Source organism: Pangasianodon hypophthalmus, chromosome 13 (assembly GCF_027358585.1).
Source record: "Pangasianodon hypophthalmus isolate fPanHyp1 chromosome 13, fPanHyp1.pri, whole genome shotgun sequence".
NCBI classification, from domain to species: Eukaryota; Metazoa; Chordata; class Actinopteri; order Siluriformes; family Pangasiidae; genus Pangasianodon; species Pangasianodon hypophthalmus.
This window is the reverse complement of record NC_069722.1, coordinates 2787284-2812587: the sequence shown is the minus strand read 5'-3', so window position 1 is coordinate 2812587 and position 25304 is coordinate 2787284. Positions and strand designations below refer to the sequence as shown.

Genomic DNA, 25304 nt, shown 5'->3' with positions numbered 1-25304 from the left:
TTCAGACCCTAGGTTTGCCTTGGTGTTTCTTGATTTAAAAAATTTTAAAAACTAGTTGACTAGTTGTCTTTTCCATAACTGTTTTAGGACATCGCTGTTGTTAGGCTGTTTTATTTTTACAGCAAAGAACTCATCAGACCGCACTTTAGGTTAAATATTACATTTCCTGCTTCAGTGCTTTTATAGTCTACATTGTTAACGATGAAAGTAAATGAATCAGTGCAAAAGAATAAATCTGTGTATCATATTACACTATTTGAGGATGTACCAGTCCTTAAAATGCACTCGCATGGACAACCTTACACTGACATTCTGAAACTGAGAGTGCAGCTTGGTGAGGAAACTCTTTATAGCTTAATGATGGATGGAGGACGCAATGTCTACAGCAGCGTCTGCGAGGTTTTTCAACACCAGAAACGAGTCTGGATCAGCGTCTTTGAGCCGCATGTGCTGCTGATCTGCCTCTAAACTAGCTGAGTGAGATTGGAAAGTGATGCGCAACCCGCGGCTCCTGAAAGCAGTCTTTCACACAGCGCTGGACTTTTGAAATTTGCAATTTTATTTAGCTTTAAATGACAACTAAAATAATTGCATGTGGGATTCCTTCATCTGGAGTCTCAGTGTTAGGGCAAAAGAATGATCAAAAAAAGAGCAACAAGAAAAAGACTTTTCCCAGTGTACTCTTGTGTTGACTAGACTTGACTTCATCCAGTTTGATGTATTTTCAAGCTAACAAAGTACGTTTAGCTGCTTTCTTTGCCGTCTGCCTCACAGCGGCGACTAGCGAATGTGTTAGCCCACTAGCCCGTGCAGCTCCTACTCTACACAATATAAAGTCATATCACGTCTGTGCTTAAAAATAGACCATGACATCAAACGTCCTCCAGCAGCCGCTCCGTGTTTGGACGTTTCTTTCCAGACCAGACGTGTGTGAGACGTACTGAGAGATTTCTCCTCACACTCGTGTGCGATGTACACACTGCTAAGTGCTGACAGAGTGATGATGTGTGTGCTGATTCCTGCTCTTTGTGCATTCTTCTTTTTCACTCTGGATGTCCTGCAGATATTTGGGGGATTTTGTTTTCTCGTCATGTCATTTAAGCGCTGTGTGTCTGTGTGTGTGTGTGTGTGTGTGTGTGTGTGTGCGCGTTATTGTGCTGCCTGATGTGTCGGATCACGTCGACGTGTTTGGCGAATCAACTCATACGAAACTCGAGACGTAAAACCACCGGAATGTTCCTGAGCAACACAAAAGATGCCGTTTTACCCGCGATGCCTGGGGAGAAGCTTGTCCTGGTGTGAACTCTTGTGTGTGTGTGTGTGTGTGTGTGTTGATACACACAACATCAGAGTGTGGTTATTAAAGGCACACTTCAGCAACCAATAAGGTGTACATGTTTGGTGTCTCAAGTTTCTTTATTTTTGCTTTGATGCTAATGTTGCTAACAAATAATGGAAGCCTATAGCCACCAGTTTAGCTTGTTGCACTATTTAAAAAAACCAAAAACCTTACAACATTATGAAGTCATTCGGGTAATAATAGTGTTCACAATGCTAAAGTGGAGTCTCTACAGCTTTACACCACAGTGCTGTTGAATTCTGGATTCTGATTGGTCAGAAGGAGTTGATTAATTGTCGATGTGAGTAGTGCAGCTGCAAATCACCGAAATCACACAAATGCGTTTGTTCTAATATGTTATTTCTGCTATGGTAACAGCTCATAATAAACAGATTAAAATATGTGTGTAATCGTTGATATGGTGAAGATTTCCTCTTGTAAGGAGATGCTTATTTAACGTTTAAGGAAGGAGTCTCCGGTGTCGGCATTTCGTAACAGTCAGTTTTCCGACATCTTAAGAACAGAGGAAGCTTTTATTACTTGGTGTCGTGTAGCTTGTTATCATTTTTACACCTGCCTAATTGTAAAATGTGCATTTCTTAGTGTATTTACGGTAGCCCTGCTACTCCAGTAGTTACGGTAGTTATGTTTACACAACAGTGGAAATCCCACACTGGTGGAAATTAGCTTCGTAGTGACCTGTTGTTTAGGATGGATTTATAGACAGATATTTTTCCAAAGCCTGTGTGACATCTGGTATTATGTCCTAATACACATACACCGCATTCTAATTAGCGAGGATATCATGTACTGAATCAAAACCGAGGACATTTCCAAGTCCGGACATGTCCTTGTTTACACTTCCCTTTGCATTAGTCAAATATAATCAAATGAACTTCAAGGTCAAGGACTGAAGGTGTCCAATGGCATCAGATAGATTTTATAGTATGTGATCATATATTTTACACTGTTTGAATTATGTTGAAATATGTCTCAGGAAAGGAGGCGTGGCCTTTGCACCTGTTGGTCCCAGGAAAAAGGGAAAGGAGGCGTGGCCTCTGTGGTTGACTCGGTGTGAAAACCACTGGAATGTTTCAGGGCGACATAAAAATAAAATGCCGTTCTACCCACAATGCATAGGGAGTCGCTTGTCCTGGTGTGAACTTGTGTACGTGTGTGTGTGTGTGTGTGTGTGTGTGTGTGTGTGTGTGTGTGTGTGTGTTTAATGCTGTGTGAGTTCATACACACAACGTTAGAGTGAAATTATTAACAGGTGTAATCACTGAAACAAGCTTTTTCTTTATAATTAAAAAAAAAATCCTATGATGTAATTTTCAATATTGTGTATTACTGCAAAAAAGTTTTGATACCCTTGTATTTTTTTCACCCCATTTTCTCCAGTGCATATTTATTAGTGTATTTACGGTAGGTGTGCTTCTCCAGTAACTACACTAGTTTGCATCACTACCGTTACCTCATTGCTTACATAACACGTCAGATATCATTGCTGTGCTAGCTAGAAATTAGCATCGGACAAACACAAGCGACTCAAATGTCCAGGTTTCAGCATTAAACGCTGTCGTGTAAAGACTTCGTCAGGTTTTAATGTCACCCGTATGGGAATAACGAGGACATCGTGTCCTGAATCAGAACTGAAGACCTTAACATGTCCGAGTGTGTCCTTGTTTACGTCTTCCTTCACGTTAACCAAGTATAATCAAATGAACGATCAGATCCTCAGGATTCTCCACGACCATGAAGGGACATAACGGTCGCTGTGTCACACACGAGTCACACTGAAGTGAAAATAATAAATGGATTAAAAAACCTGCTGTTATTTAAGAAAGAATCATCGTTGATCTGGTGAAGTTTTCAGTGAAGGGGTTTTTATTTATTTTATGGAAGGAGTCTCCAGTATAAGTGCTTAGTACCAGTCAGGAAGGTTTCCAGCATGAGGAAGTTTTTCAGGAGTTTTTATGCTTTTTGGTTTCTCTGTAATGTTTATTTTATATAATTATGAACAGTTAACACAGTGTAATAGTGTCATGTTTCCATAAAAGGAAAAAAAAAAAAAAAACGCATATTATGGAATGTGTTTAGTTTAGAATCGGAGGTAACGTTGACTGAGTAACCAGGCAAGGGGTCAAAGGTAATGGGTGGGGAACCTCACTATATCACCAGTCCTGCTGTGTGTGTGTGTGTGTGTGTGTGTGTGTGTGTGTGTGTGTGTGTGTGTGTGTGTGAGAGAGAAAGAGAGAGAGAGGGAGAGAGAGGGAGGGACAGAGAGAGAGAGGAAGGGAGAGGGGGAGGGAGGACATTCAAGAATCTTAAACCAGACCTCTTATTGCCAAGTCGTCGCTCTGCCTTGCTGGGAAATGACACCATCATTTTTACTCGTCACCGTTTGTTTGTGCTGACTGCAATTCAGGGCACAGGTGTGTGTGCATATGTGTGTGTGTGTGTGTGTGTGTGTCAGTGCTGTTTGAAAGGCTTTCAGCTTATCAGCAAAGCCTCTTCAGACCGGATTGATGTAACCCCCATTATATGTTAGTGCACTCAGACATTGTGAAGAGACCTGCCAGAACACACACACACACACACACACACACACACACACACACACACACACACACAGAGAGAAAGGACAAGGGGGTGGTCGGGATGCCCTTGAGGGAGTGTGTTAAGCTATAAGTGTGCTTCAGGGTGACATTGTTAAATAGATGGCACTCCCTCAGTGCTAAAAGCTGCTTTTATTGCTCATCTTTAAACACACACACACACACACACACACACACAGACATGACCTTCATAAGCTCTGTCAGATGAGAGTAATGCGCTCATGTGTGAGTGTATTTGCGATTTGTGCCTTCACAATAATAATACATTATCATTTCATATACATGTTATCATTGAAAATGGTGAGGTTAGGGAGATGTTTATTTAACATTTCTGGAAGGAGTCTCCAGTGTCGGCGCTTACAGGTAAAGCTGTACCTTTAAGTTTTCCGACATCTTCAGGACGGAGGAGTTTAAACTATAACATGACAAGCTGCGATTTTTAACTTGGAGAGAGAGAGAAAGAGAGAACGACTGTTTACTGCTGCTACAACGTAAGTGAAAACAGGAACTAACTTGCATCGTGAACCTTAAAAGTAACTATAAATGGATAAAAAGTATGACGTCATTCTTTAATAGCGTTGGAAAGCTGCTGTAGTGTAAGAGGAATAAAACACTTGGGGCCGTGCTGTTGTTGGAAAATAATCAGCTTCGGGGTGGTAGCAGTAAGTTTACTTCATCACACCACCTCGGTGTTGATTGTTTTCCGATAACAGCACAACACGGAGTGTTTTATTCTTTACGTGACAAAGAAATGAGCACACGTAAGTAGGACACCATTTGTGAGCATGTTGAAGCTTAAATTTAAAAAAAAAAAAAAAAAAAGATTCCAGTGTTAAAAATTTTGTTCTGGATATGTGGGTATAAAGATTCTAATAAATATTAAACATCCAAGTTTTGACACGATTTCTTTGCGTGAGAAACATACACAAACGACACAATTTTCCCCTCAGTACAAATGCTTTGTATAGCACTACTGCTAAGCTTCACTCTGTTGCTGCGTAACACTGTAGACTCATTAATATTCATTAATATTCATTAATATTCATCAATATTTAAATTTGTTCAGATACTAAAATTATTAGCAATTAGTGGTTTTAAAGTAGTTTGAGAGTTGCAGTGTGCAGTAAACTGATGGATGGCTCCTTTTGGCAATAAAGAAAGGTGTGTGTGTGTGTTTGTACAAGAGGTCACATTCTTGGGATGGCCCAGGATGCACTGTGAGGGGCCCCAGACGCTCCAATCTTACACACACACACACACACACACACACGCTCCTGAGAGAATGCCTGCTGCTGTTAAACCTCTTTAAGTGATTTAATAAGTGTGTTTTGTGGTATTTATAAAATGATTTAATGTGTGTGTGTGTATGTGTGTGTGTGTGTGAGTCATATGGTCAGCTGGGGCTGATGCTTGTCATGTGCTATTCCTGTTCAGTGAAGACAAGCCATACAGTCCTGCACACACACACACACACACACACACACTCTTTCCCTGAATGTTGGTGTATTATCTTTATAAACCTTCTACTTTTAAGGTAAGGCCACCTGTGAGGTAACCAGTAGCAACTACTGACACATGATAGGAGTCATACACACACACACACACACACACACACACACACAGACACGCACACACTGATTAATTAGTGATTGGTTAGTAACACACATTTAATCAGATTTAATCAGAGAACTGAAAGCATCAGACAGATTTACTTACACATGCACTGAATGATGTTTGTGCGCGTGCGTGCGTGTGCGTGCGTGTGTGTGCGTGCGTGCGTGTGTGTGCGTGCGTGTGTGTGCGTGCGTGTGTGTGTGTGCGTGTGTGTGTGTGTGTGTGTCCTCCATGTCTCTTCTTGTGTGCTTTAGGTCTTTGATGTGCATGATGTTCACCACATGTGTGTCTTGTCACTGTGACTGTGTGCGCACGTGTGTGTGTGTGTGTGTGTGTGTGTGTGCACGCATGCGTGCGTGCAGTGGTTTATAGGTGTGCTGTCTCACTCGTGTTGGATTTACAGCTCACAGAATGTGTTTATCACTCACCAGTGCCTAATGGAGGGAGGGAGAGGGAGACAGAGAGACAGAGAGAGAGAGAGAGAGACAGAGAGACAGAGAGAGAGAGAGAGAGAGACAGAAGAGTGGAGTGAGGGAGCAGCGTTCTTTCCTGTTTCTCACTGTATAGCTGTAAATCTCCTCCTCCATCCATACATACAGAGACAGAGAGAGAGAATCAGGGGAGGCATAAAAAGAGGGGAATGAATGAGGAGAGAGAGACAGAGAAGAGAGGGAGAGAAAATGAGCTGGAAGGAAGGAAGGAGAGAGAGATAGAGAGACATAGTGAAAGAGAAAGACATACTGTACAGAGAAGGAGAGAGACAGGTAGAGGAGTGTAACAGCGTGATGTCTCTTTATGCTGTGCTTTTCTTCAATAACAGTCAGTCATGTGACATTTTTGTAGCCCTTCATGGGGTGTGTGTATGTGTGTGTATGTGTGTGTATGTGTGTGTATGTGTGTGTATGTGTGTGTATGTGTGTGTGTGTGTGTATATGTGTGTGTATTCTATTGGCTTTGTTTTAGTGTGTGAAGTCACTTTTATGAGCTGTGTCTTCTTTCCACTTCCACCGTGTTCTCAGGAGGACAAACCACACCGCAAGCACACACACACACACACACACACACACACACACACACAGTCTCTCTCTCAGAGCCATGCTGTTAGGTGGAGCAGTGTGAGGTGTGTGAGGGGTGAAAGGGGCTGAGTGTGTGAAAATCTCACCAAAATCTCACCTCACAGTTCTTCTTCACACTTTTACACAGCATCACTGCTGACCTTTTCACACACACACACACACACACACACACACAGAAGAGAGAATAACAGTAAGAGAGGATGAGGTCTGTGTGTGTGTGTGTGTGTGTGTGTGTGTGTGTGTGTTTTAGTTACCTAATTCAGAAGTGTAACACAAACTGAATGAACAATTCACATTATATTTTCATACCATGCAAACACACACACACACACACAGAGGGAATCCTTAATTGCTACTGCTTTTGTGTGTGTGTGTGTGTGTGTGAAGAGTTAAAACAGGAGCTGTCTGGATTTATTTACAGTGTTTTGGATGTTAAATCTGTTGTTGTTGACAGATGGACAGAGTTGGATGGATGCATGAGATACACAGATGGATGGATGATTCGGTTATTGATACAAAGGCTTCTGTGAAAGTCGTGTAGGGAAGGTGAACGAGTGAAAGTCGTGTAGGGAAGGTGAACGAGTGAAAGTCGTGTAGGGAAAGTGGATGAGTGAAAGTTGTGGAGTGAAAGTGGATGAGTGAAAGTGGGTGAGGGAAAGTCGGAGAGGAGAAGGGGACGAGTGAATGTCAGAGGGAAGGTGGACGAGTGAAAGTCGGAGAGGAGAAGGGGACGAGTGACTGTCATGGAGAGAAAGTGGATGAGTGAAAGTGGATGAGGGAAAGTGGATGAGTGAAAGTGGGTGAGGGAAAGGGGACGAGTGACTGTCATGGAGTGAAAGTGGATGAGGGAAAGTGGACGAGTGAAAGTGGACGAGTGAAAGTGGACGAGTGAAAGTCGGAGAGGAGAAGGGGACGAGTGGAGGGAAGTGTGTGAACACGTTATAATCACTGCAGGAATGTGAAGCGGCGCTACGTTAGCAGATCAGCTGCGAGATTATCAGCAGGTCAGTCGATAAAACCCAATAACGAGTCTTGGTGCGGAATCACATGATCCCCAGCGCAGCCTCGCTCTCCCGACGACACATTCCTGGCTCATTTCCCAGAATTCAGTGGTTCCTCAGAAGTGCCTGGTGCGCTAATATATCAGGCCGTGTGGCGTGGAGCTCGTCCTGACAGCGTTGTGGCGCAGAGCCAGCGGTAGTGAGCATACGTGCAGCTTTCCTCTGCGCTGATGTCAGATTGTTTGTGCAGCGCTGTTACTGAAGAATGTCATGGTTCAGGATCCAGGCTTTATTTCTCAATTTTGCCTTGTGGGGTTGTAAAATCAGCTGCTGCTTCCTGTTCCTCTGCTGCGTTAAGAGCTGCACGAGTGCCGCAAGTTCAGCTGATCAAAGAAAAGACGGCTGTCAGGTAGAATTTGAAAAGTTGAAAACGTAAATAACGTCCAAGATTTTTAAACTGAAGTTAAAAGTTTTGTCTGATGTCACGTTGCACGTTACACCACAGCGCTGTAGAGTTCTCGATTCTGATTGGTCAGAAGGTGTCGATTAATCATCTAATACGTTTTTTTTATTGTAACAGCTTACACAGGGACTTGAACGGCGGATGCGCCACGTAAACAGATTAAAAACGTGTGTGCTTGTTGATTTCTGTAAGGAAACGTTCATTTGAGATTTACGGAAGGAGTCTCCAGTGTCAGTGCTTTGTAACAGTCAGAGGTAAAGCTGTAATTTTGTTTTCCATGGAGTTTCTAATGCTTTGTGTTTTTCTGAGTAACATGATAAGCTGAGATTCCTTACACATTGAGAGATAAAACATGAAAAAAAAAAAAGAACGCAACATGTTCGGAAACGTTTGACTGCCACTGTGAGTCCCAGCTCCTCGTGTAAAACTAATCCGGTCTGAATAGGGCTCATGATGATAACAGCAGTGAGATGTGAGAGGAATCTGTTTTTCACTGACACATCACAGTCTCAGCAGCTGCTTTCTGCGTTTTGATGATGACAGGTGTAGCGCTAAACGCAGGATGCATGTCATCACTTCTGTAAGTGTGGCACAGCTTTTCATCACTGAAGTCAAAACTTGTTTCTTCGCTTCTTGCAAGCGGGTTTTTTTTTTTTATTTGTAGTAACAGTAGAGCATCTTGGTGCATTTTCACACCTTTTAGTCTGTTTGCTGAATCTGAATCAGTGATTCGATTCAATTTGATTCGATTTGACTCTTTTGATTCATTTGCTGTTTGGTTTGGTTTCACACTGCACGTAATTGAACGAACCACAAAGCCAAAAAAAAAAAAAATGCTGTCTGAGCAGCATGTAGTTCTGAAAACATCCTTGTAAGACTTGGATAAAGTTAAACAAACCTTTATAAGTGTGTGCTGAAATCACAAAAATCTGAGTACAAAGAACACAGAGCCAGCGCTACATAAATGAGTAGATAATTATATAAATAAATAGTTTAAAACATTTTGTGTATCATCCAGAGTTTTTGTTCTCTTTTCGTTTTTGATGTCAGACCAAATCTCCAGAGCACATGGCATTTCTGCAGCGTTACAGCTCTGTGCTTTGGATCAGCAAAATTTACAAAGAAATGCTGCGACACAAAACACAACATGATCGATTCACTTCAGGCAGGTGAATCGATTCAGAGTCTTCTTCACTAGAGTTCACTTGCGAACTGATCGAGATCACTTCACTCAGACGCTCTCAGACCCGAATATGATTACTGTGTTCTCACCTGCCTAAAGAACCGCACGCACCTAGCTGGAGAACACTCCAGGGTTCCGTTCAAACACACTAAACACTGTATATGTTAAAGCGTCCTTAAAGTCTAAAGCAGCTTTTCAGTGTGATGTTTCAATAAAAAGTTAAAAAAAAAAAAAAAAAAAAGCCACACATATCTGCATTATCTCTATCCATTAGAAAAGGGGCCAAGTGGGCCTCGAGACAAAGCCTTTGTTCCTGTCCCACACACACGCATCTGCTGGGCAAGCTTCGGGGGAATCCCAGATCGCTCGGATGTTACTGCTCTGGGAGTCGAGAGGGACTCCAAGACCCAAAACAGGACATGCCTGAGGAACTCCTGCGTGTGACAGCTCCTTTATCCTCCGAGGTGAGGTCAGCGCTGGATTGTGCTCGTTTGGATTGTTCGATTTCGCTCTGTTTGTCTTGGCTCGAGGTCTTGTTTTTTTTTTTTCCCCGGACACAGTTCCTTAATATCCTCGGGGAAATCCTGAGGAATTTAGTCACCTGAATCAAATCTCCTGGGCCTCTGAGGTCATAAGACGAGATATTTGTCCATTTAACCTGTTTAATCCAGAACAGATTGACTTTGCCCCCTGACTGAGTTGGTTTAGAGATTATTAAAGCCATACGCTCGCCTGCTCAGACTTTTATCAGGGATTTGGTTTTGCATATGCTTCTACATCGACCACTAATGATGGGTTTATGACTACGCGTTTATGTTATGTTTCTATAGTAACAGCTCATTCACGGGGACTAGTACAGCGGTACTAGTACACGTCATATAAACTGATTAAAAAAGCTTTCATATGGTGAAATTTTCTGTAAAGAGACGTTTATTTCACATTTATGGAAGGAGTCTCCGTTGTTAGTGCTATGTAACAGTCAAAGATAAAGCCGTAACTTCCAACATTTAATGATTTGTACACATTTGTGCACATTTAATGAGAGGATGTATATGACAGGATAAGATGAAACCATGGTTTTCTTCCATCACACAGTAAACGGGAACTAATTGCAGGTGGGAAGTAAAGTCCTGAGCGGGGAACTGAAGAAACGTCGGACCGCGCAGGCCATAGGATTGCTCCGAGGAATCATTCCGGAAGATTTTTTGGATTTGTCGCTTTACATCATTGAATTGAAATTGCATACAATTGAAAATCTCAGTTTAAATGTCTTTTGCTGCTGTTGTTGAAATCACACACACTTACGTAGTTGGTCAAGTAATGTTGTTTCGCGTGCTAGTGTGAATGCAGTGTGTGAGTGTGTGTGTGTGTGTGTGTGTGTGAGTGAGCAAGGGTTTTCCCATATCTCAACAACTTGGTCTGAAAATTCCCTAAAACTCATTTTACATGGAGAAGGAAGTTATAATTAATCTTATCAGGCATCAGAAATCTAACTTCGCAAAAAAAAAAAAAAGCCACTTATGGGCCATTTAGTTATTTAGCAACAAGCTAACTATCATTATAGCTCAAGTAGAAGCGTCAGAATCTGTCATTTTGTTTTAATATTTCTGAAATAACAAAATGACATTAATCCAAAACGGAAAAGTCCACTTTCCCGAAAGGAGACAGACATTATTTTCAGTTTCAGGATATGTACTTTTGAATCAAGCAGGGAAAAAAAAAGTTTAACCCCTCTTCTGTTTGGGTCAAAATAAACTATTTTAACAAAGCTAAATATGATTATATTATACAGTATTCTTAACATACATAATAATGTTAAAAAAATCATATTTACATTACCACGATGATGTTCTCGAGTAGTAAGGTGAAATAAAAATGTTTGTAAATGTAATGTTATCATATGTCCCGTTTCTTCACACTCTTATTTCCACACACACACACACACACACACTTGCCACTAGGAAAGAAGAATATATATTAAAGTAAAGGTCATAGCTGTATTCCTGTACATTCTGAAGTGAAAGCGAGGGACAAGGAGACATAACGTGGCAAAGTAAAGAACAGAACATGAGGGTTAAAACATCTTAAACATTCAACCGTGGATTTTTTTCACCTCGAATATCTAAATATTTGGAATATGGGAATGCTGAAATTCATCCTGGTGAGTTTTCTCACTGGAGGGACAACATTCCGCTTTAAATCGAATAGAATTTTTAGAGATGATCCCTAACACCGAGGCGAAAGCATCTGGAGGGACATTTTTCCAGTGCAGATGAATAAGACGGGCGTGTATACTTATTTCATATACGAAATGCAGAGCATGTGCCGTATACACACTAACGGAGGGATGGAGCTGTGTGTGTGTGTGTGTGTGTGTGTGTGTGTGTGTGTGTGTGTGTGTGTGTGTGTGTGTGTGTGTACACTTCCAGATGTTCCCACTCAGGTCTAGTTAAACATTATCAGTCTCGCTGCCTCACTCTCTCGCCCTCTTCTCCTGTAATTCTCCGGAACTGTCCTGCTCTCTTTCATCTGCCTCCCTCTCTCTCTCTGTCTTTCCCTGTCTCTCTTTCTTTCACTCTCTCTCCCTCTTCTCTCACAGGAACAGATTACTGAAGGCTCTCTGTCTATACTGAATCCTGGAAATGGATTTGAGACACGTCCCCTAACGGTTATACACTGTTTCAGTTTACTGTCAGCATTTACTCATTTATGAGTCAAACGAGAAAATATCACTCTTTCATTGAGCTGGGGAAAGAGATAAAAAAGAAATCAGGGACTGTTAAGTAGCATTCAAACAAACAAATAAAAAAAAAAAAAGAGAGAAAAGCAAATGTTTAAGGAAAAAAAAACGTGGGGTGTACAAACTTTTGCACTTAGCTGTAGGTTATTATAGCTATGCATTACATAATGGAGACCTACCACAGCGACTGGACAGAAGGTGTTGATTAAGTTTCTCGAACAGCAGCTCTGACAATAGTGCAGCTGCAGATCACAGGTTTATATTAATGCGCTTGTTCTGACACCTTATCGTTTCTATAGTAACAGCTCATTCACAGTATGTCTGATATCTACATCGGACATAGAAAACAATCGTGTTGTGTTCATGTTTTGGAATCAGAGAAACATTATCTGTATCTGTTTTAGATAAGAGTCGGACTTTTGAACCCGACTGTACGTGCAACATGAGCCTTAACGTAACACATCAGCAGCTTTAAAGACGCAGTTCACGCAGAAAGTGTACACAGCGTTCCCAAGACGTGATCAGTGTCTGACTTTTGCTTCATTTTTGCATTGAAGCTACAAGACTAATGTAGCTAAGCGGTAATGGAGGCTTATAGCTACCAGATAACATGGAGCTTCTCCTCCGTCGGCTTTGTGGAGTTGTTCAGTGTGTCAGACAAACTTGGTGATGTGTTTCGGAGTGTGTTTTCTTTAAACATGGATAACACTCGAAAGACAAAGTCAAAGAGCGAAAAACATTCACACTTCTTCCTCAGTCACGGGGTCATGGGTAGTCACGGTTACCTCACTGCTGACCTTTTTCAAAATACTGATTAAATTGCGTTTCCGTCTGATTTTTTCCCGATCTTACTCCGGTGCGTTGTGTGTTTTTAACCGTTTTATTAATACCATGATACTGTAAAAATGTCATTTTTCATCTTTATTATCATATCATGCAAATTTCTAACAACTCTACACCATCAGACTTACACCGGGGGTGTGGCCTAAACTTTGTAGGTGGAATTATGCATTAATGTATTCAGATGACAGTATCTGAAAGTCCAGGCACCACCCCTGTCTCAGCTGATCATATTTGGTTTGGTGTCAGGGGGACGGCGTGTATTTTTGCTTAACTGTCCCTTTAAAGATGACGAGCCGTGTGTGATTTATTAGGCAGGAGCACACTCGGCGAAGCGAAGAGAGGACAGGGCACTTCCTTTTATCGAAAGGGCAAAAGTCGAAAGCCCTCCTCGGCTTGAAATTGAAATCCATCCTGTAATTCATTAACATTTCCCCCGCAATAAGCATTCACTCGGTCCCATTCAGTCTCCCGCACCATTTCCATCTGAAAGAGCCGAGTGCGCACTTCAGTCGCTCACTTCAGTCGTGCCTGTCAGGGCGTGACCCCGTGACCTCTGGGGGGAGGATCTCGAATGTCAGGCCCTTCTCTACACTCGCTCCCTCCGTGTCAGAGGGCTCAGGAATGCCCTGCTTATTGTAATGGAGTCAAAGGGGGGAGGGGGTGACGGGGGTAAAGACGGGTTAATTGCCCTCTTTGAGGGGGTGATCGTGTGTTTTCCGGCCCGTTGCGCCGTTTTGCTGTGCCACTCGGCTTAAGGGGGATTTTTAGCGATTAAGCTGAGGATTTGTGTCGCTTCTTGGCTGCTACAGTCAATTTGTCAATTGTGTGTGTGTGTGTATGCAAATGAGCGTGAGCAGACACACTCAAGGCTGTTTGATATGCACGGCTCTGAGGATAAGCTGGCATTAGGGCGTGTGTGTGTCACAAAAGCAGCCTGATACAGGAGGCCTGCAGCGATAAGATAGAAAGCTGCTGGTCTGAGACACGGCTCAGGTGTGTGTGTGTGTGTGTGTGTGTGTGTGTGTGTGTGTGTGTGTGTGTGTGCGCGCATGTGTGTGTGTGTGCACTCTTGCGTGAAGAAATCAGTGGCTTTTGTTTTGCGTCAGTGTGTCTGATGTAACAAATTCTTGCTGACCGGGCCCTCCCCCATTAGAAAGAATCCCTACTGTGTCTTTCTTTTATCTGTGTGTGTGTGTGTGTGTGTGTGTGTGTGTGTGTGTGTGTGTGTGTGGGAGAGAGAGAGAGAGAACACGGTTTGCCCCACTGGAGGAGCCGTCGGTAAAGTCTGGAAAGTAAATGCAAAGCTTTCTTGCTCTCACACTAGAGCTGTTAAAACTACATGGATTTGAATATTAATGAAGTATTTTTAATATATTTGAATATTAATGAGCCTGAAATGTTAGAAAGACGCAGAGGGAATTTTAGCAGTATTGCATGTGATTTGCATCACATAAACAACGGAAGGTAAAATTTGTAATAAGTGTATGTGTGATGCAAACACTTCCTGTATAATTACATACGTCCTGTATAAATGTACATAATTACATAACGTACAGGTTTTGCGTTTTTTTCTTCAGTATAAAGACGCTCCAGGAAGCATTCACTCTTTTCTATCTTCTCCCACTAAAACAACAACAAAACCCTTTAAAACGCAGAACAATGAAGCATTACCGACGTTTAATTAGACGTAATGGAGACACAGGTACAGCTTATAGACATGTTATGGTCATGTGACCTACAAATAATCAAACGCAGCTTGCCTGGCCACGCCCCCTAGAACAAGCGCTTATAACAATATAGGTCAAAACGATAGTGATGTTATTGTGATGAGCATGCGTACATCGTGAAGACACGCCCATTCCTGGGATTTATACACAAATCTCTACGACATCATTGCTTAGCAGAGATATTTCTAGAAAACTAATCCCGACCTGATTAGCACTACGCACAAAACAAACTTCTCCTTCACTATATATGCTCATTACACAGAACATACACTACGTAGTGCACTATATGCCTAATAAATAATAAAATGTTGCTTGAGATTCAGCCACAGAAGAAGAGCAGCTGTTAAAGCTCTTAGACGTGATATCACTTTTAGGATGCATACTTTTTGTATATATTAAATGAGAAAATAATTCAAGATTTTTAAAGAATCGAGCAGATCTCATTTAGCCAAAATAATTAAGAAATCTTTTGTTTCAGTAGACTTAAAAGACAAACTAAAAGAATGTGAGGTCTTAAAAATTCAAATTTGGGTATGTAAATATTTGACATATTTGTATAGTGAAATTCATCCTGACAACACACACACACACACACAGACAGTGATCATTTACGTACTGTGATGTGGGCTCTGGTTTCTGGGAGGAGGGACAGGGCTGGTGTTGGGACTCCTTTTCATCTCCTTGCCCTCTGCAGAAGATGGAGTGATACAGTGACAGTCACTGGGGTCAAAAAAAAAAATCTCTAAATACCCCCCACTAGTCACCCCAACCCCCAGCTCCTACCCTTCCAATCACCCCCTATCCTCTCTTTGCCCCTTTGAAATGGTGATGACGATGATCACTGCCTCTTCACCCCACCCCCGATGATTTACCCCCCTTCCACAGAGGTTAGTTTGGGCAGATTGAACCCCCCCAGCCCCCATTTGTCAGGACTGGCTCCAGCTCTCTGAGCCTTTTGTTTCCTGAACATCTGAACCAGCTCATTTCCCTCTTACACACTCTTTATGGCTAATTTGGAACACAGCCCGGTCATGTCGGTCGCTGATCTTTGTTTATTGTAACTGTGTGTTTATTATATTGTACCTTGAGTATTGTTTTCCTGAAACGGTGTAGCTGTGTGTTTTTGTCGTACATTCAGTGTGATATTTATACTACATGGAGGAGTTCTTGAATTTTTATCCCGCTTGTTTGTCCCACTCGTAAAACTTCCACCCAATCTGAACTCAGGTCATTTTAGAAATATGCCTAATATATAGGCTTAATATGTCTGTTGCATTAATGTTTCAGATTTACAGGACTTTGTTCTTTGTCCTTTGAGTCTTTGTCACATCACGTGTTGTCCACTATGAGTCCGAGTCAAGTTCAGAGTGCAAAGTCATACAGTCTGATTAGATTCCAGAGTCCCAGACCCTTAAACATGCACTGTGAGTCAAATCCAGAGTCTCATAACCCAGAGTCTCAGAGTCAGAGTCCAGAGTTCCAGTATGTACCGTCAGAGTTGAGTCCACAACCTAATGCTGCAAAATAACTTACCTCGGAAGTGGGACGTTGAAACTCAGAATTACGTTTCATTTTCAACCTCAGTGCATTTGAGTTAAAAACTCGGGGAAAACCAGGGATGCCTCAATGTTTGTCTTTTGTTTGCAGCAAGCTAGCCAGCTAACTGTGATGAGTGAGTATTTTCAGAACAGTGAACTGTAGAGTCAGTGTTATGGATTTATCAAGTGAACATGTCTGTATGCTGATTGATCTAGAAGAAATAAGTGTATATACAGTATAACACATTTAAAGGTAAGAAGTGCTGCTTTGTTTACTGCTGAAGCTGTGAGCAGCCATGTTGATTTGAAGTAACTTGCTGAACACGGAATTGAGGAGACCATCCCTAGTTCCCGAGTAGGAATTCCCAGTTGACTTTTCTTTGGTTTTCTTTGATTTTTCCTAGTTAGAGGTTGGAAATAGTGGTTTACAGCCTTCAGTTGAATGCAACATACAGTACAGTCTGCAAACGTACAGTCTGGGTGGAGTCCAGAGCTGTAACCATACAGTCTGGGTGGAGTCCAGAGCTGTAACCATACAGTCTGGGTTGAGCCCAGAGCTGAAACATTACAGTCTGGGTGGAGTCCAGAGCTGAAAGCGTACAGTCTGGGTTGAGTCCAGAGCTGAAAGCATACAGTCTGGGTTGAGTCCAGAGCTGAAAGCATACAGTCTGGGTTGAGTCCAGAATCCAAAGACAAATCGAATCCAGAGTCTGAAATCGTCCTGTTCAGAGTTCTAAGCCAAGTCGGGTTCAGAGTCTCAAATCATATTGTTTGAGTCAGGTCCCAAGCCCTACAGTCCAAGTTGAGTCCAGATTCCTAGAGTCCCAAGCCGTACTGAGTCAAGCCCAGATTTCAAATCATACTGTCTAAGCGGTAAGCATCCCAGACCATCCGGTTTGAGTTCAGAATCTGAAATAATATGGACTCGGTTCCAGAGTCCCAAGCTGTTTATTCTGACCTGGGTCCAGTGTCTAGGTCAATTCCAGAGGCTAAACCGTACAGTCTGAGTCGAGTACATTGGCTCAAGTCATACTGTCCCAGTCAGAGTCAGACTCCAAGCCATACAGTCCAAGTCGAGTTCAGAGACTAAAACGTACTCTCAGAGTCCAAGACTCCGAGTTTGAGTACAGTCCAAGTTAAGTCCAGATGTGCTATCTCTGAGTCAGCTAAAATACAACTTGTATGCAGTACTACTGCTGTAATGGAGAATGTCTATAAATGAAAAAGCTAAACTGACCAGGACAAAGCTTTTATTTTATTGTGTTCACTACGTTTTAGTCATTCGCAGACTGAAGTATAAATGATCTCAACTTGCTCTATTAACTAGTTAGTGACAGCGTGCTTGGATCTCATTAACTCATTAGCTCATTAACATGTCTTACTTTATTGGCTGATAATTGCTTCTTCTTTTTTTTTTTTTTTTAGAAAGAAAAGCTTGAATTTATGCAAAATTACCTGCCAGTAGAACAGAAAAAAATTATGCTTGGAATTAGGCCAAGAATTGGCTTAATAATCTTATAATAGTTTTATAGTTGTTGCATAATGAGAAATATCAGATGTGTTTGCTTGTTTTAAATATTTTTTACTTGATGAGAAATCATTTTACAGTGTAATTGTTTATTCAGTCCCATCATGTGACCATCTACCTCCACTGAGTGCATTATTACTCTTCACATGCTCTCTTTGACTGTCTGGATGTAATGCACACACACACGCATGCGCACACACACGCACACACACAGCCTGTGTCTGGAATGCGTCTGGGTCTGCGCGTGTGTGTGTGTACATGTGTAGTTTAGGGTCAGTGGGTCAGGAGTGTGTTGTGATACTGTAGACGTGGAGCAGGTGGTGTGAAGCTTTAAGCGTGGACTTGACCGATCGTTTCATTAGAAAGAGACGAGCTCCAGGATCTGCTGCTGACGCCGAGGCATGGAAATGTTACACTCAGGAATGCACTGGATTTCATTTCTGACCCCAACCTCATAACATCTGAGCTCTGCCTATCAGCACTGACAATTATTAAACAGTTATTAAACATCACAGCTACGATGCCAGCGACGATTCGTGTCGTGTAATCGGAAATAACAAACTAATAATAATTAACTAAAAATGATTGTAATAAAAATAATAAACCAAAATGGAACAGAAAATTGTAGTGAAAAAAGAAAACTTGCACACTGAATGTATTTTTATTATAAGATTAGAAAAGAAAAAAAATTATACTCCTGTGCAGAAAATGTTATAGTATAGAAACATTAATCTAATATTTCTTATTATCAGATTATTATAAATCAAGTATAATATTATTAAGCCTATTTCAGTCCTTTTTTGTACTAATTTCATGCTTAAAATGGCTTCTATTAGATAGTTTTGCTTCTTTCTTGAAACAAACATTTAAAGTCCAATAAAATAAGACAACTTCAACTTTGAAATAATAATAATAATAATAATAATAATAATTTACTAATATTATATTATATATTAACTAATATATATTTCCAGTGTGAATTTTTTCATTTTTGTGATTTTTTTGTTTTGTGTGTGTTTTTATTTTTATTTTTAATTTTATTTTTAATTTGGCACAAAACTCCTGTAGTTGTCTGTGTGTTATCTGCAGTGTGGGTGATTTTTATGTTTTTTTTTTTTTTTTTTTAAAGCAAGGTGATTGTATTATTTTCTGATAACTGATGAAATAGAAACGTTTTGGACTCAACTTTGCTGTTTTCCCCCCAAACCTCACACATCTGGTGAGACGTCTCGCAGTAGCTAATCCGCTCCATATGCTAACTCAGCCACTGAGTCAGGAAACACACACACACACACACACACACATATGCTGTTCTTCTGGGCTCGCTGATCTTCATGATGGAGATGATTAGAATCTATTTTTGTGATGGTTTTACAGAACACACAGTTTTAATAAAGCTCCATTTAAATAGTGAGAATGAGGTTTGACAGTTTTTTTTTTTTTTAACATACACATTAAGGAAGTTTGATCGAGCGGTCTGAATTTACAAATTACAATCAAATTCATCCTGGGGAAACAGAATTCTGACTTTGTCAGAAGGTGTTGATTAATTCTCTCTAACAGCAGCTCTGACAGTAGTGCAGCTGTAAATCACAGGTTTATATTAATGCGCTCGTTCTGGTACGTTATCGTTAGATGAGTTTGCGCTTTGCGGTTTCTTGGCAACATGACAAGCTGGAGTTTTCAGTCTTATTAACTTCGAGGGAGAGGAAAAGAGAGGCTGGTGAGGGAACGACTGTTTATAGCTGCTATAACGTGACTGAGGACTTGATTTGTGGATGTTCCACAACATTAACTGTAACTATGAACTGATAACAAGTACAGATTTAACTGCTGTGATATAAGAGGAATGAAGCACTCTGGGACATGATGTCATATGAAAAAAAAATAAATAAAAAATTCAGGGTGTAAACAGTAACAACTTCACACCATCCAACTATTGATTATTTTCCTATAAAATCACAGCAAAGTGTGTTTTATCCCTTACATAGAAAAGTTACTGAGTGCTGAATTTCGATCCTTCAGTTTCCCTGTGGTGAGGAATATGTGGGGTGCCAGTACTTTTGGGACAACCCTCTGGTTTGTTCATCTACATATTTTTAAACTGCCATGTCGATTTTAATGAATTTGTAAATCCCCATGTGATTAGCTTTTTTTAATGCAAATGCAGAGTATGATGTAATAAAACGTGGGCTCGGCTTCACACTTATCAGGAACCATGTACTTGTCTCCATACCTGTTTAAATATCAGTCATGTGATGTTTAGCGTCATTCAGGTTGGGGGTTTTGTGTGTGTGTGTGTGCGCGCGCGCTGATGATCGCAGGACAGTGAAGGATGGAGTTATTTTCATGCTTATTGGTGGCTGTGGAGGAGGGCGAGAGCTGAAGGTCATAAATACTCTCTCTCCCCCTTTCAAGTCGCCTTCAGGTCTTCTCATGCATTTCCTCCTCCTGCCATAAAACTCTTTGAATTCCTAACAGCCTCCCTGTGGGCCTCCTCCTCCTTCCTTGTCCTCCTCCCTCCTTCCCTCCCAGCATGCATTTCACCAGAACTCTCATTCCCGCTGCCTCAAACAGAGGACTCGCTTCGAGCGTCGTTTCAGGAGGCTTTTTGAATTCCTACACTACAGGTCAAAGGAATGATGAAGAATAGCGGTTTAAAGTTTACTCAAGAAGAGCGGTTTAAAGTTTACTCAAGAAGAGCGGTTTAAAGTTTACTCAAGAAGAGCGGTTTAAAGTTTACTCAAGAAGAGCGGTTTAAAGTTTACAGACATACAATTATATAAATTCGCCAACAACCAGTTTTGTACTGAAGTCTCATCTTTGTCACTCACACCTGTCGAGCTTCTGTAGCAGGGATTTTCAGCAATTATTTGTAAAAGTCCAGGGACATAAAATTCGTTGCTTACACAGGTCCTGAGAAGCGACGAACATGACTGGGCGGTGACAACAGTTATTATAAACGCTTAACCGTTAGTGGTTGGGCTATAAATAAAAGAATTTGATGTGGTTGTGTTTTGATTCGTAGTGACGCTTCACAATTTTGACTACTGTCACTGACTCTGAACTGATGAGACGTGTTTGGAATTTGACGTGCGGAGAATAAACTCCAACGTCTCTGTCCAATCATCTGTAAACATTCTGTTTTCATCACTTAATTTTTCAAAATAAGCCACTTTACAAATCATACCAGAGAGTGTAAATGAAATGAAACATCTGTTAAAGTGTCTGAAGTCGGAATTATGTCATTTTCGAGCTCAACGTGTTCAAGCTACAAAGTGGACAGAAAAACATGGATGTCACCGTGAAAGCATGTGTTTTGTTAGCAGCAAGCTAACCAGCTAACATTAGCAAACATGAGATCTGTTGTAGATTTAATCAACTAACGTGTCTGTTGTTTGATCTAAAGTAAATACTGTACTTGTACTTACTATAAACTCATTTAAAGTGATAGTTTAGCTCCCCTTGACAGCATCATGTTGACATGGTATCATATGCTGAACATGGGGTTGAGGACATCTTCCGGACTTCCCAAGTAGGAAATCCGAGTTTGAGGGGGCTTTTCCTAGTTCGAGATTGGAAATTCCGGGCTACGAACTTTACTTGAATGCAGTATAATTTACATAAATGCACGGGATCTGCTACAGAAACCACACGGGTTCATGTTTAGAAAACTAGGTACCAAAGTACCAAGATGACCTAATGACACTAAAGGGCGGAGCTAGCAACACTGTTAGTTCCTGATTGGTTACTTATAAGAAGAAAATAATTACCAACAGTTTGTTCCACACATTTGTTTGTTCCAAAAAATCTCTTAATACATACACTCTTAGAAAAAAGTCATTCAATGGTTCTTCAAAGGTTCTTCAACAGTTTTTTAAGGGTTCTTCAAGCATACAGTTGATAATTAAGGAATCTTCTTTTTTTTAATACCATTTCTTGTTTTTGAAATGTACACCATTAGGTTTCTTTAGTCTGGGTGTTGGCCAAGACTCTTAAAATGTATAAATAGAGTGGTACAACAGAGGGTTTCCCATTTCCTTAATGAGGAGAACCATATTTCATCTGGAGAGCCCTTAAGAAACCATTTTAAAGTGTGTTCATTTTGAGTGACAAGAATAACAGATTGTCGGTTGTTTGTGGAAATCAAAATAAATTAAAAATTCATAATATTTGTCAGCAAGTGTTAATCGGCGCTCAGTTTATTAAATACGTCCCTCCGTAAAACTTCTCCAACCTGGAAGCATTTATTTAAAAAACGAATCTCAGTTGTAACTAACTGTGTTCAAGAGCATCAGCGTGTATACTTTATGACGCAGTGTCCATGGTGCTCACTCAGATAATATCCTCTTATCATGTCCTCGTTTCTCGAGTGCGATCAAAGCGAAGAGCTCGGATCAATAACGCTACATCTCGTTTATACCACCGACGTTTAAGACGCCGCCTCCTGCACTCGTTATCTTTATTGTAATGCTTTTATCACGCTGCCGCTGAGGGGCTTTTATCAGCTACAAGACAACACTCGTGGTGGTTCTCTCAAGGTCACAGGCTTTGATGCGACTCGCTTCAGGTCAGTGATTTACTCCAGGGGGACCGTCTGTGATTCTGATAAAATATATCGGTGAATTTTCGTTCATGCTGTTCATTCTCCAGCACGTTTTTAACCCCGAGTTAAGTGGTTTGGACGATATGATGTGATCCTGCTGTTTAATCATGATACTGAGCGCTCGTGTCACGCGTCATATCCATTAGAGATGGCACTTCATGGCAGATTAAAGCGACTTGTCCATTAAGGAACATATGCTTATTGGAAGATCAGCTGCTGTTTGCGTGTTGGCTAATATTTTAGATGGTACGGAATTCAATAGCAGACCTACTGAGAGTCAAGGATAGGAATCAGAGAGGAATCATCCATCGCTCTCCTGATGGATGGAGCTATTCAGTGCCTGGCAGGAACCTTGGAGTGGTGAACATCCATCGTCCTGTTAGGAACACTGCGCTTTTAAACGGTTCTGTACGGGCCTTTTACTGGCAGCTTTCACATAACACTGAAAGCACAAAAAAAAAATCTCAAGTGGAAGATAGATTCTCATCATCTCAGCAGAAATCCACTTACATATTTCAGACTGGTAATTAGCTAGCAAGCCATCATGCTAATGTAATAGCCTAATGAAATAATAGCATGATTACATCTGCTATTTTAATAACGAGGTTAAAACGAGGGACAATCTTGCTCATTTTAAAACACTAAATGATGTTTTATAAGAGTCAAAGACAAAATGCGTCTTCTTTTGTGTCCAAAGACATTTTACAGAAAAATGGGGGGAAAAAAAGAAATAAATAATGTGCATAAATATTATATGATTTATTGCCATTCTTGTTTCATAAAGGTGTTTATGGGAAGAACATAATTAAATCAATAAAAACCCTATATATATATATATATATATATATCAAATTTAAAAAAAAAAGGCAAATTTATAATAAAAAAAAAAAGGCAGATTTATAATAAAAAATATAAATTAATTTGTGTGGCATAATTTTGAGGAAAAAAATATTTATTTATTTATTTATTTATTGTGTAACTCATTCATTATGTTGTCAATGATACAATATTATAAATATAAATAGTAGCAATAAATAGACCACCTGTATGACGATAGAGAGATAGATAGATAGACAGATAGATAGATAGATAGATAGAAACTTTATTTATCCCAAAGGAAGTTGTAGTGTTATAGTAGTGGTAAAAACAAACATATCCAGATAACATAAATATAATAAAAATAAAGAAGCATGGTGCATGAGGAATGATCTAGTCTACATTGAGGAGGAGAGGGAGATTATCTCTGTACAAATAAATGTGTAAAATACGTAAACAGACTGTAAACAGTGCACTTGGAGGCGGTGCGAATGTGCAGGGAAGTGTAAAGGTACCATACTGTATATAATATTGTATATTATTATATTGTATAGTATAATTAAGCAGTATGTCCCGGGTAAGAGTGCGGTTAAACTGACCATCAGGAGTGCTGTAGCTAAACACAGGCGTGCTGATACTCAGGATAACGCACTCATATATTTATGATAAGTACATTCCTGATAAAGGTGCTGAAACTGGCGTCCCTTTTTCCTTTTCATCCTCATCTGATGAACTTTCAATATAATATAATATACAATATATAGATACAATATAACATAATATACAATGCAGTATAATAGCCTTTTATTATATATCTAATAATATCTATTATTCATGCATAAATAGATGTTATTCGTATATAATGATTGATTTTTTATTTTACTGGGTAAAAGTTCACGGAAATAACAATAACAGTGTTTTTCCTATTTTTTTGTCTGGGGCCCAGTGAGAGAGGAGCAGAGGAGGAGAGGAGGAGAGGCGGGGTTAGTGCAGCCAGAGGGCGGGGTCTGTGCGAGGGGGCGTGGTCAGTGCGCGGAGGGGCGGGGCGTCGCGTTGCGTTTGGGTGCGCAGCGTTGCGTTGCGCGCAGCTGCTCGCGCTCGTCAAGCCGCCGCGCTGTGAGAGAAAGGAAGAGGCGGAAAGACGGAGCAGATAGCGGACACAGCGCGGACTCAGCGCGGACTCAGCGCGGACAGAGGAGCGTTCCCGTCAAGCGACATGAGCACGAGCGTGAACAAGCCCCGCGCGCACAAATCCCCGCGCCGTGGAGAAATCCCACCAACTTGTTGACCTGCGCGCGCTCGGGACGGGACTTTCTTCACGCGGATGAGGATTAAACACGATCCTGCATGCCGGATTTTTATCTCTCTCTCTCACACACACACACACACACACACTCCTGGGCTCGAGTTAAACCCAGGAACGTTTTGAACCTCTGATTAAAGCCTTGCTGCTTTTTGATATTTATTTCTTATTTAAAGCGCGCGTGCTGCGTGGTTGCACCGATTGCGATTATTCCAAGGATGCATGTCGTTAGAACGACGCGACTGTTTCACTGAGTCGCGTGCGCGCGCGTGTGTGTGTTCGTTCGTGCGTGCGTGCACATTCTTACACACACTTACACACGACATCGTGAGCGAGTTTGCAAGCTGACCCATAAACACACTCCCGAGCGCGAGAGGTGGTCTCAGGAGCACGGTGTGTGTCCAGTCCCAGGCCCGTGTCAGGGCTTTAATCCCTCCGGAGCCGGGTTTGCGCTGAGGTGGGAGCAGAAAGCTCAGGGAGCTCCCTCGCGTTTGCGCCATGTATGAGAGCGTGGACGTGGTGGGTTTGACCCCGAACCCGTTCCTAAGTGTGGATTATTACCACCAGCACCACCAGCAGCAGCAGAAGCGCGGATGTCTGATCCAGGATAAAGGGATGCCGAGATCTTTCGTCCCCTGGAGCTCCTCTCACTGTAGGTGGCCCTTTTCTCCTTCCTGCTTCTTCTCTCTCAGACGTGTGTGTGTGTGTTACAGCATGGTGGCTGCTTTAATCCCATTCCTCCTCCAGTCAAGGCCTGTGTGAGCTCCACATGCTGCTGTGGTTCTGCTCTGACTCACCTGGAGCAGGTAAACTGCCCTGTCCAGGAGAGAAGAGAGCTAAAAGTGTACCATTGCTTACACAAGTCCAGAAAGGCCTTGCGTCATTTCTTCTTTTTTCTTGCGATCTCAG

At 41.3% G+C, this 25304-nt stretch overlaps 1 protein-coding gene across 4 annotated transcripts in view; it reads left to right on the top strand.

Annotated features, from left to right (window-relative positions):
* Nucleotides 1-25304, top strand: part of rarab (retinoic acid receptor, alpha b) — a 98620-nt gene that overhangs the window by 35113 nt on the left and 38203 nt on the right. Inside the window, exon 1 of one of the 4 annotated variants that reach the window (XM_053239089.1) lies at nucleotides 24188-25047. The exons of 2 other annotated variants lie outside the window; for them this stretch is intronic. In XM_053239089.1, the coding sequence (XP_053095064.1) occupies nucleotides 24894-25047 (154 nt within the window). In that variant the 5' untranslated portion in view covers nucleotides 24188-24893. Of the gene's footprint in view, nucleotides 1-24187; nucleotides 25048-25304 lie in introns of those variants that run through there. One more of the 4 variants, XM_053239088.1, reaches the window with a different exon arrangement.